Raw genomic sequence first — 12,557 nt, 5'->3', positions numbered from 1 at the left:
TCTGCCACTGCAGGCTAGCACTGCTGGAAGGATGCCGGAGACATGCAGAGGACAGCCAAGGTGTTCCAGCTGAGGCCATCGTAGATCAGTCATCCCCAACCAACCCACCAACTATTACCGATGTATGAGCGAGCCCAGGGAAGGTCAGCCAGGTCCATCCCAGATCAGCAAGACCACTCAGCCCTAACCCCCAGACTTATGTGAAATAATAAATAGTTGCTATTTTAAGCCACTAAGTTTGGAGTGACTTGTTACAGCAATAGCTAGCCGATACAGGGGCCTCAGAAGCCCTAGTCCTCTAAAGTTGAAAGGCAAATGAGAGAGGAAGTCATGGTCTGCCAGGTTTTATTTGTAGAGTCTGCTGTATTTGTACCAGAGAAAGCTGCAAAAAGTGCTTTGGAGAGTCACAGGGAAGGGATGATAGAAGCAGGTCCCCTCACCAGACCCCACGGGAGCCCTTCAGGTGGAGGGCAGACCTGAGATGGGAGGCAGCTGGGGACAAGTCCAGGCAGGCAGCAGCAGGGCTGCGACTAGAAGAGCTGAGGCCAGAGGGGTCGGGCTTGCCCTGGTCGGCCTCCCGCAGGTCTCAGGTCCTGGGGTCATATATCCGCCCCATGAAGACTGGGAACTTGTGCTGCTGGTCCCAGAGCACAAAGAGGAAGGGCTGCTGCACTTCAAAGACCAGCAAACTGCGGGCCACAGAGATAGCGGAGGCTGCAGCCGCCTCCACCCCGCTCTCTGTCAGCTCCAGCATGGACTGATGCTGCATCGCAGAAAGCTGCAGATCCGGGTCCTCTGTCAGCCCGCACAGGTTGATGTTGTAGGTAAAGTCAAAGAATTCTAGGGCATAACCAGAGAAAAACAATAAGTCAAAGACCAGCACGATTATTCAACACAGGGAATACAGCCAATGTTTCGTAGTAACTGTAAATGGAAAGTAACCTTTAAAAACTGTACAAAAGGGACTTCCTTGGTGGTGCAGTGGTTAAGAATCCACCTGCTAATGCAGGGGACGTGGGCTCGAGCCCTGGTCTGGGAAGACCCCACATGCTGCAGAGCAACTAAGCCCGTGCGCCACAACTACTGACGCCCGCGCACTCTAGGGCCCACGTGCTGTAACTACTGAGTCCGCGCGTCTACAGCCTGTGCTCCGCAACAAGAGGAGTCACTGCAATGAGAAGCCCGCACGCCGCGATGAAGAGTAGTCCCGCACTCGCTGCAACCAAAGAAAGCCCGCGTGCAGCAACAGAGACGTAATGCAGCCAAAAAATAAAACATAAAATTGTATAAAAATTTTAAAAGTTAAATTAAAAAATAATAATTTAAAATATTTTTAAAAATACTGCAATTAAAAAAAAAAACCAGCACAAAAGCCTCAGCTGTTGGAGACGTTTGTCCTGAATTTTCTGGGTTTGTCCCAAGTTCCAATTCCCTCTTTCTCCTCCTCCTCCTTGTTTATCAAATTATAATCGCATTATAATGTGCCTTCCGGTCCAGCTCATGGGATCCTCTAACAGTGGGCCCGTCTTCACTCCCACCACCACTTTCTCTCAAGTGGTGAGAAGCCTTGCCCCCGACCCCCAAAACCCTGAAAAGTGATGCCATTGCTTCCTTATCAACAAGGCCCTTGGAAGTGAGGTAATGTATTGGAAAGAGGACATATGTTCTCAAATGAGGTCACATACAAGGGTGTGATGTCATATACTAGGAAACAAGGTCATCTATTAGGAAGTCAAGTTCCATAACAGAAAATGAAGTGATATATTTGGACGTGACATCAAAGATCAGGAAGTGAGGTCTAAGGTGAGGAAACAGAGTATCTGTTGACTCCCCTAAACTCAGAAGCCTACAGACCCTTTTAGTAGAGAGCTTCTTGCATATACTGTGGGGTGGTTGAGTTTTATGACACGTCTCTGAGGGAGGAGCATCCACTCCCACCTCGGTGACCTGCTCCCAGGGTCTATGTCACGAGGGACCACAATGGAAACAGTTGGGACGGCTGTAGACCTATATTGGGGCTCCGGCTCACTTCTAACCAGCTTAAGGGACCTTGCGTAAGTCATGCAAACTTTCTGAGTCTCAGCTTCCTCCACGATTCAGTGGGATAATCAGAGGATTGAGGGGCAACCTGAGATTACGGATGAGAGGGTTCACGGAATTCCTCCACCCCCAGCCCGCCATCACAACCTCTTCTCCTCTGATGGCCTAGGATCAGTCCTGCCAGGGCTCACCCAGCAGGTCCTGGTTGCTCTTTACTTTGATGCGAGGCATCATTAGGTGAGTAGGATGGAACTTGGCCGACTCCAGCTTCCTCATGATGGCCTTGAAGACCGGGGGGCTGAGAGCCTGCTCCATGTCTTCAAGACGGTGTTTCAAGGTCTGGGGCACCAGGATCACAAAGCTCAGGTTGTGGGACAGCTGCAGACGGCCCACCTGGAGAGTAAGACAAGCACCTTGTCAGTCTTCCTACCCCAGCTCTTTCCTGGCTCCTACCCTCTGTGCCCCGAGGCTGGTCTTCAGTCCGTTGCTACAGTCTGTACTATTTCAACAAGCAGCGGCCATAACTAGGCTCCCAGGCTTTGCCATGAGAGGAGGATGCCAGCTGGGTGAACAGTGCTGGTCTAACCCTGTGCTGGTGAGAGGCAGAGGAATGAGCACAAGTTTTCTTTCTTTTTTTTTTTTTTTTTTGCGGTACGCGGGCCTCTCACTGCTGTGGCGGAGCACAGGCTCCGGACACGCAGGCTCAGTGGCCACGGCTCACGGGCCCAGCCGCGCCGCACCATGTGGGATCTTCCCGGACCGGGGCACGAACCTGCGTCCCCTGCCTCGGCAGGCGGACTCTCAACCACTGCGCCACCAGGGAAGTCCGAACACGAGTTTTGATCACACAGGCTGAGGATCACATCCTGACTCTACTGCTGAGTAACTATGAACTACAGGCAAGCAGTTTGATCTCTCTGAGCCCAGTTCCTTTCAAGTATGTTGTGCATAAAGTATATAATGTACATAATGTACCACCACAGTCATCAGGTTCGTCCTTTCAAAGACTTCTGATGGCTTTTCACTGCCTACGAGATTAAGTATAAACTCTTGGTCTGGCATTCAAGATTGGGTACAAGCTGATCCTAGCCTACCTTTTCAGTTAGTTTCACTAGAAGGACTTACAACTGATGGCCAGATAGAAGTATGAGAGAAATGCAGGACCCACAAGTCCAATACAGGGGTGTTCTCAGCTCAGGGCAAATTTGCCCCCAGTGGACATCTGGCAATGTTTGGAGCTGGCAGAAACAGGAGCTCACAGTGCTACTGGCATCTAGTGGGTAGGAGCCAGGGATGCTGCTAAATCCTACAATGCCAGGGACAGCATCTTATAATGAAGAATCATCGAACCCAAAATGTCAATAGTGCCAGGACTGAGAAACTAATAGGATATAAGAGATTATTACTGAAATGGCATTATGGTTGAGGTTGAGAGATGGACAAGAATAATCTAGAATGCAGAATTCAATTGGGCAATGAAGAAATTAACTGAAAACAATCTATTGTTGGAATTGAAAAAATGGTCCACAGGAAGCAGGTTGTACACTGATTTATCACCTGAAGAGCATGGACATGGGGATACCTGTTGACAGAGGCTCTAGACAGGGTACACTCATCTGGCAGTACACACCCTTCATGTCCTGTGTACAGACCTTGCCTCTGTGACCAAAAAATTACCACACTGTGGTCTTGAATTTTCAAGCCAAGAACCTCAGCATACCTGGGTTGGTAAACCTAACCCTCTTCATTGGGTAAATACTCTTTAAATCCCAGGAAAATTTAGAATGAAGTATGGGAATAACAAAATAAGCCAACTCTGTAGTATTAACAGCAGGTGATAAGTTCAGAGCAATCTGTGTTTGCTATTTAAAATAGCATTTATAATTTTTAAGAGAATCAGACACGCTAGTTTTATGCTTTTGAACAAAAAGGTGTGGGATGATTTCATTTGGTTTGAGAATGACGTTGAGATGTTGACTGAAAGTTGATTTACTCTTCAGATTGAATTTTCAATTCACAAGTGGGCTTTAGGTGCTAGCAAGATATGGCCAAGCAGGGCTGTAATTCTGTTCTGTCAGGTATCTGACTTGCTAAAAGAGAAAATCACGTATATCAAATGTATGAAGTATTTATAAAGTATACACATAAGCGCAAAATGCTTAGGGGAATATTAATTAACCATATTTGTAAATGAAACAAATGGTTTAAAGGAGTTTAATCTGTTCAAAATAGCTTAATTGAAGAACAAATGAAAGTTCGTGTTTTATATAAATATTATGATTAATAATGTAGCAAATTCAGCTAAAAATTTAAAGACTTAAGTAAAACTTTGATTTTGCGTTTATAACATGAATATATTAAATCAAGTATTTGTTTAAAACCCACGAAACTGTAAGGAGTGGGGTTTTTTTGCATGAAACTCCTTCTTTGCCATTAAAAAACCCTCACATTGGGGCTTCCCTGGTGGTGCAGTGGTTGAGAATCTGCCTGCCAATGCAGGGGACACGGGTTCGAGCCCTGGTCCGGGAAGATCCAACATGCCGCGGAGCAACTAGGCCCATGAGCCACAACTACTGAGCCTGCGCGTCTGGAGCCCGTGCTCCGCAACAAGACAGGCTGCGATAGTGAGAGGCCTGCGCACCATGATGAAGAGTGGCCCCTGCTTGCCGCAACTAGAGAAAGCCCTCATACAGAAACGAAGACCCAACACAGCAAAAATAAATAAATATTAATTAAAAAAAACAAAAAAACTCTTACGTTGATATTCTCCCCCATATACTCTGAGTTCGAGTGATGCCCTGAAGCGGCCATATGTATTCAGTCTTCTCTGCCTTATGCATGTATTCTGGTTCTGTTAAATAGCTGGGAATGTTCAAAGCCATTGGATAGGGACGGATGGATGGAAGGGTAGAAAAGTGCATGAATGGTTAAGAGTGGTCAAAAGTACCCACCTCTGTGACGTCTTCCTAGCCATTCATACTAAGGGAGTTGCTCCCTTTCGCATCTTCCATTGAATTCATTCATCTATTCAGCAGACATAAGGAGCACTTATTATATGTGGTATTGTTCTAGGCCCTCAGATATAGTAGGTAAAAAGAAAGGTAAGGTCTCTGATCCCAAGGAAAGAGACTATCTCAGGGAGATAGATAATACTGCAATCAAATAAGCAAGTAAACAACATAATTCAGATAGTGATAAGTACCATGGATATAATAAAACAGGATGGGCTTCCCTGGTGGCTCAGTGGTTGAGGGTCCGCCTGCTGATGCAGGGAACACGGGTTCGTGCCCCGGTCCGGGAAGATCCCACATGCCGCGGAGCGGCTGGGCCCGTGAGCCATGGCCGCTGGGCCTACGCGTCCGGAGCCTGTGCTCCGCAACAGGAGAGGCCACAGCAGTGAGAGGCACGCGTACCACAAAAAAAATTAAAAAAAACAAAAACAAAAACAGGATGATGTTACAGGGTGAGGAAGAGGTACTTTAAGGAGGGGGAAGGCGTCTCCACCAAGGTGGCCTTTTAGCTGATGCCAGATGAGCAGAAGGAACAAGTTATGTGAAAAGCTGAGTGAAGAGCGTCCAGGCAGAGGGAAAAGCTAGGGAAAGCTCCCGAGGTGGAAACAAGCCTGGCATGTTCCAGAACAGATCCTCTATTTCTCAGACTGGTACCAAGCCACTGGGTATCTCCCATTGTTTGCTGTCTCATAGTTCTGTGTCTTGCTGTCCTAACAAGGCAGAAATATCTGGTCATCGGGCATGAGAGAGTTTACTAACTAGAATCTTCTGGGCTCCATGTTCTCTCTTCCCTCCCTCCTCATCCACTGAAATCATACTGTTCAATTTCTGCTAAGGAACTTAAGCCATTTAACACATGCACTTACCACGTACATGAATGCATGGATATACCTAGACATGTGTACACATACAGATGCATGCCGTACACATGTACACACACAGAGGACTTACTAAGCCAGCAGGGCCTACTGGTGGGTAGACTGGAAAGAGAAACAGAGGCACAGAATAGGAACACGACTCACTTTCTGCCCTTCAATGCAGTAGAGATGTATGAAGAAATTTTAGAATCCTGCTTTCCAACCTCAAATATGTAATGCCTGCCTCGGCCAAGGCTGGAGAGGGGGAGAAGGAGAAAGGATAGGGTGGAAATAGAGTCAGAAGCAGTTGAAATGATGAATTAAAGGTAAGGTTATGCCCCACACCGATGGAGCCACAGCAGGAAAGTCAGGATACGCAAGAGGCTCTGAAACAGGAGTGCGAAGGGCCAAGAACTTACCTTGGCCTTCAAAGTTGGGTCTGTGAAATGGGCCACAGGGTACTTCTTGCTATTCATCATGGGCACTTTTATCACAGAGGATCTGCCGTGAAAGCCCTTCATATTTGTTCTGCTGTGGTTAAATGTTATCTTCCACTTGGCTAGAGGGAAGAGCGGGGGAAGGGTTACTCTAATGCAGGTGGGGAGAGGATGAAGCGGAGTTAAAGGTTCTGTTAGCAAGGGGTGGGGCAGGTACCATGGGATCCAGTCGTGGAACTTGGGGTTGAGTGGGTTTTAAGCCAGGAGGAGAAGGCGGAACTCAGGACGGGAAGACACCCTGGTCCAGGGCCCCCTTACCACTCAGGTAGATAGCGTTGAGAAGGACCAGGCGGAAGTCATCGGGCAGGCTGTCTAGCAGTTGCTTGATCTTCTGGTTGGTCTTCTCGGCCACCCAGGTGTTGATGACCTTCAAGTTGACTTTACTGTCATTTGCCAGGGCTTGGGGGCTGTTGCCATACAGGCTCCGAGAGGCATTCACAAAGGTGTCCCTTATAGCCAGGTCTGGCAGCGGAAGCAGGTTGAGAGAGGGAGGCATGAGATCCCGGAACACTCTCCCCTTTCAAGAGCAGGCTTGGAGAGGGAGCTTGTTTCCCATCACTCTTTCTGCTCCAATGGACATACTACGTCGGAGCAGGGGTCCAGCCCAGTCCTCTTACTGATGTGCTCAGCGAGACCCAGAGAAGGCAAATCCTGCGCTAAGAGCCGAAGAACTCATCCCAGGCTTTAACTGCCTCTATCTGCCATGGGACCACGGCTTGGCAAGGTAACTCTTTGAGATCTTAACTTCCATTTGCCTGTATTTTCCCTCTTTTCTTCCCTTAATTCAACAGGGAACAGACTCTGCTTTTCAGCCTCACTGGAAGGTGTGTGACAAGACTTCCTGGGTTTTGCTCTCCAAAGCCCAGGTCCACTAAAGAAAAAAAGTGTTTGAAAGAGAAATTTTTCCTGGACTAAATAGATAATATTGAATGCAGCTGTATTTTCCACCAACCTAGCAAGACAGAGGATAAATCTGATTCATAGCAAATAAGTAAATGCAACATTTCTTGAATCCCTCTAAGCCATATTTTTCCCATCTCTAAAAAGAGGGTTTTGGGGTTTTTTTTTTAGATAATGGTGTGATAGGTGAGTTTTCTTTCTTCTTTTTTCTTTCCTATATGTTCTCAGGTTATTTTTCTGTTTGTTGTATTTTTTTTTTTTTTGGCCACGCCGAGCGGCATGCGGGACCTTAGTTCCCTGACCAGGGATCGAACCCATGCCCCCTGCAGTGGAAGCACAGAGTCCTAACCACTGGACCACCAGGGAATTCCAATATTTTCTCAGTTTTCTATAATGAATGAGCATTGCTTTTATAGTAAAAAAAAAAATAAAAGGCAGGGAAATTTTTTTCCTTATTCAAAGAGGAAAATCACACTAAATTTGTAATTTTTAAGCTCAGCAGAACTGAAGTTTCAAATATAGTCATGTCTGAAGCCCACAATACAAAAGGGCTCTGGTTGAGGCTGGTGGGAGTTCAAAGCCCACCTGGCTTCATCTCCCTCTCACAGGAAGTGACACCTCACTTCCCACTCAGCCTCCCTAACTCCTTACTCCCACCAGGACTTCTGCAGCAGCTCTGCAGAACCCTAGGGCTCTGGGGAGCAAAATTTGAAAGAACTGCATTAGGTCATTTTGGAAGCTTATTGCTCTGATTACCTACCTAATAATGTAATATACATAAATGACAACAAAGTCACATAACACGAAAGTACAAAGAATAGGAGTCCCAAGACCCCATGACCCAGATTAACAAACTTTTCTTTTCGGCCTTGCAGCTTGCAGGATCTTAGTTCCCCAACCAGGGATTGAACCCGTGACCACAGCAGTGAAAGACGAGAGTCTTAACCACTGGACCACCAGATCGACAGGCATTTTTTGTCTATTTTATGTCTAAAGCTCTCCAGCCCTCTCTATTACTGAATGCAGAAGGCTACTCTTTTTTTTTTTTTTTAAAGAAGATGTTGGGGGTAGGAGTTTATTAATTAATTAATTTATTTTTGCTGTGTTGGGTCTTCATTTCTGTGCGAGGGCTTTCTCTAGTTGTGGCAAGCGGGGCCACTCTTCATCGCGGCAGAAAGCTATTCTTACTTTAGATGGAGTTGATGAATGCAGATGACTTGTCCAAGGTCTCACCAGGGGACCTATCCAGCTCCCAGGAGCCACCTGATATTTCTGAGGCCCCAACCTGCTCTGCATTCTGTCCCCCTGTTCTAGTTCTAACATTCCCTCTGTCCTCTCTTTCCCCAGTGCTGGGTCTCCATCAAAATCCTGAGGACCCAGCTCAGCACCTGCCATCCTTCCCCGGGGAACTCACCTGGGCTGTGGAAGATTTGAGAGGCTGTGGTAAAGCCTTTGGACCTGGAGGCCTTCAGGGCCTGGTGGACACAGGTAAAGTCTTTGGGGTAAGAGAGGAGTCGCTCCAGGCTTTCCTTGGTTTCTCCTCTAGCTCCTACAACAAACAGCAGAGACAAGGGGCAACTGCAGGAGGAGTGGAAAACCACCGTTGGGGACCAGGGTTGAGGGGCCAGGCTGCAATGGGGGGAACCCCATATCATCAGAGCCAGAAGTGTTTGGGAAAATACATGTCAGAAAGAGAAGGGTGGGGGAATTATGAATAATCACAGGATTTTCTAGGGCTTTGAATACTTTCTTCCTCCGTTTTCCTACCTAACTTTAATACCACTCATCATCCAAAGCCTGGTCCAATCGCTGCCTATTCCACATGACCTATTATTTAGTTGGTTCAGGTTTACAAAGGTTCGCCTTATAGGCAGGGACACTAGATCATGGTTAAGAAGAGACGTCAGGAAATCGTAAAAGAGGATGCATGTTCAATACCCTTTCCGTTTTTCATTATTGAATACTTATTGTACACATCTTCTGCGCAGTAATAGATAAAATGTATCGAGCACTTACTTCATTCCAGGCATCATAAGTGCTTCTCCCATATTATCTCATTGAATCTTCACCATAACTCTTTTACGTAAGGACAGTTCCTATCCCCGTTACACAGATGAGAAAACTGAGGTTTAAGAGAGTAAGTAATCTACTCATTTTAAGATCACAGGGTTAATAATTGGAGGATGGAGAAAAGATTCAAGCCATATCTTTTGGGCAATAAAAAAATTAACTGAAACCAATCAGTTGAAATGTGCCTCCCAGGGGACATTTGGCCACATGTGGAGACATTTTGGCTGTCATAACTCGGGGGCGGGGTGCTACTGGCATCCAGTGGGTACAGGCTAGGGATGTTAGGATTCTGGGACTACAGAAGAAAGGTTCTTATGTGCTCACTGTATTGTCTCTAGTAGCCTTCCTGGAATTCCCCCTTGGAGTGACAGCTGTTTCCACTGCTGTAGCACTTTGTTGGTGCCATTCCTAGGGTAATTACCCCAGGGGACTTGATTGTGGTCTCTCAGGAAAGCAGACGAATTAACATTTTTTGACCTCCTACCACATCAGGCACTGGGCTATCTGCTTTATTTTTTTTAGGTCACTACAACCATTTCCATTTTACACAGAAGGACTCAGGCTCAGAGAAGTTAACTGATCTGCCCAAGGTCACACAGCTAAGAAGCAGCATTATCATGATTCTACTCTGCATCTCTCTCTTATCATTCATCTTCCTTATGGCCTTACCTTGAACCACGATTGGTGGCTCAGACCTTATTTTATATGCCCTTGTACAGTCCATAGGATTTTATAAGCAACAGTGCCTATTACATCATTGTTAAATGAAAGAAAGTTCCAGAATAAAAAGATTCCCCTCCCTCACCCCCAATGTAGCCCATTTTTACAGCTTCCTTCCAGAGGCATAGATAGCTGTGTATGTATCTGGATACGTACCCCCCTCATGCGAACATCTAACACATAACCTGGAGAGAACTCAGTCAGGTTCTTACCGAGCAGGACTTGAGTGAGGAGGCTGGCGATGCTGAACGGGGAAAAGACAATGTTGGTCTCCTCCTTCTTCATTACTGAGAAAGTGTGGTAGAGATTCAGGGAGAAATCTGTCAAAGCCTCCCCCAGCACGGCCTCTGCTGAATGACTCTCCAAGTCAGAGCAGGAGGTGACAGGCGCTGGGCAGAAGGGCTTAGTCCTGGCCTGGGTTGTTGGTTGGATGGGTTGACTGGTGGACTGGTTGAAGGGCTGGGTGGTGGACTGGTTGAAGGGCTGGGTGGTATTGACTGTTTCGATGGTCAAGTTGGTTTTCAGCAGCGTGGAAGAGCCCTCGGTGTCTTTAATGGATACATTGTTGGGAATATCTCCTTTGGGGATATCTCCTTCACTTTCCCCTCCTTGTAAGCTCTCTGGATCCACGGGGCTGATACCAATCAGATTTGAGGAGGCTCTATCCTGTGGTTCAAGAGACTTTCTTTCTTTTATTATGAGGCACAGTCCCCTTCAAACACTCAAAGCAAGAAGAGAAGGTGGGCTACCAGAGAATTATTCCTGGGAAAGCCTGGTGGCAGAGGGGCCTGCCCTGGAGCCACCACCAGTAATTCCTTCAGAGAAAGCATGTATTATCCCATTTCACTGGTAAAAGAAACTGATGCTGAGACAAATTAAGTAACTAGCCCAGGGTCTCAAGGGAAGTGGAAGGAAAAACTAGGAGTCAAACTTGGGTCTGATTCCAGATCCTTGATCACTACCACATCATCTGATACATCTCGAAGGGCACTGCCAGTGTCCACTTCACACACATACACTGAACGCACACGCCAAAGTTAGGCACCCACCTTTGTCCTGGGCTCATCCCTTATCCCTGACCTCCCACACCACGGCGCAGAGCCTAGGTCTCGGCAGCCCAACCTCCATTCCGCAGCTCAGTTTTCCTCAACAACCCCTTGCTTTTAATATCGCAAAATGCTGCCCATCTCCTTCCCCTCTTTGATCCTTCTGCTTTGTTCTCCACTTCGTAAATCAGGACAGGTAGCCTCGGAGAAGTGACTGGCTCAAGGCCACCGCAGCTGGTACCGTAGCGAGTCAGGATTAGACCCTGCATGGGTCTGAATCCCGCTCTTCCCATGCTCTGTACGAACTCCGGCGCTAGGATCACACTTGCTGAGTCCAAGAGGAGCTCTCCTCATTCTCCGGAGCCTGAAGGGTTAATCCTCAGCAACCCCCCGCCCCTCCCCCACCTCACGAAGGGGTCACTCACCCCAGCCAGCAGCAGCAGCAGGAGGGTCAGCGGGGTCAGCCTGGAGGCCATCTGGGCGGCGACGTCAGCCCAGACCTGCAGAGCCAGCCACCGTCGTCGGTGCCAGCTCCGAGCCTCGGGCCTAGGGGGCCTCCACCCCGCCCCGCCCCACCCCACCCCACCCCGGGGCCCGCCCCCATTCCATTCGCGTCCCTAACCCCTCTCTGCGAATCCCGCCCCCTCCCTCCTCCGTGCCGGGGCCACCTTCTCCCTGGCTCCTCCCCCTGTTTTGTTTTCCCCAAACCGCTTCCCTTTCCCGGCACCGGCTGGCCCTTCCTTTCCCCCCAGGCCCGGGTCTCCGTCCATCTGTTCCATCCAGAGGGTCCTGCTTTAGCTAAACAATGAGGCCAGGGGCCCTGCTAGGAGGGGAGGTCCAGAGGGGGCTGGGCACGACAGCCCTGGGGGAGGAGATGGAGGGGAAGGAGGGGGAGGCAGAGGTCTTAAGAGGAAGCAAGCAAACAGAGACTGCAGAGATAAAGGGGGGGGGGCGGGGCACTGTGGAGGAAAAGGAGATGAGGATGAGGAGACCTCCTTCTCCCAACACCCTTCTCCCCAGCACCAAACCTGCGCCGAACTCCCGGTCACTGGGCAGCTTCAGGGCAGACTAAGTGGATAGTCACACACCGTCGGGGCGGGTGGAGGGGCGGCGTGGGGGCGGGTGTTCGGTCTTAGCTATTGGCTGGCCCAGGACACTGCCCAGTTACAAATTAAGGCTGATTGATCGCTGGTGTGATTTCCAGTAAATCAGGATGGGACGGATACTGCTTCGTAAGCCAGGCGGGGAATTTAGCCCAAAGCCCCTTGGGAGTCGGGGGTGGGGAAGCTTGGGTGCAGCTCTCAGCTGTGCACGACCAAGCCTCCTCCTGCATCTTTATGGGTCATGATAGAAACAGCACAGACACAAAATGTTCTCCACAGTTCACAAGCAACCAGCTTTCCCGAAATTGCTCAT

At 48.4% G+C, this 12,557-nt stretch overlaps 1 protein-coding gene across 1 annotated transcript; it reads right to left on the bottom strand.

Annotated features, from left to right (window-relative positions):
- Positions 1-586: 586 nt before the first annotated feature.
- SERPING1 (serpin family G member 1) lies at positions 587-11,629 on the bottom strand. Its single transcript, XM_065882601.1, has 7 exons — positions 11,567-11,629; positions 10,308-10,761; positions 8,720-8,854; positions 6,664-6,867; positions 6,328-6,467; positions 2,232-2,433; positions 587-840 (listed from the first exon to the last, which is right to left on the bottom strand). Exons 1-7 carry the CDS (start codon positions 11,615-11,617, stop codon positions 587-589), a joined length of 1,440 nt encoding a protein of 479 aa, XP_065738673.1. The 5' UTR covers positions 11,618-11,629.
- Between the last annotated feature and the right edge of the window lie 928 nt (positions 11,630-12,557).

Source organism: Phocoena phocoena, chromosome 8 (genome assembly GCF_963924675.1).
Source record: "Phocoena phocoena chromosome 8, mPhoPho1.1, whole genome shotgun sequence".
In the NCBI taxonomy this organism is placed as follows: domain Eukaryota; kingdom Metazoa; phylum Chordata; class Mammalia; order Artiodactyla; family Phocoenidae; genus Phocoena; species Phocoena phocoena.
This window is presented reverse-complemented; position numbering and strand designations above follow the sequence as displayed.

Coding starts and splice junctions, on each gene's coding strand:
- SERPING1 (XM_065882601.1), bottom strand. CDS start 11,617: ATGGCCTCCAGGCTGACCCCGCTGACCCTCCTGCTGCTGCTGCTGGCT. Junction 6,468..6,663: donor CAACGCTATCTACCTGAGTG/GTAAGGGGGCCC, acceptor TCTTCCCTCTAG/CCAAGTGGAAGATAACATTT. Junction 2,434..6,327: donor ACCCAACTTTGAAGGCCAAG/GTAAGTTCTTGG, acceptor CTTACTCTCCAG/GTGGGCCGTCTGCAGCTGTC.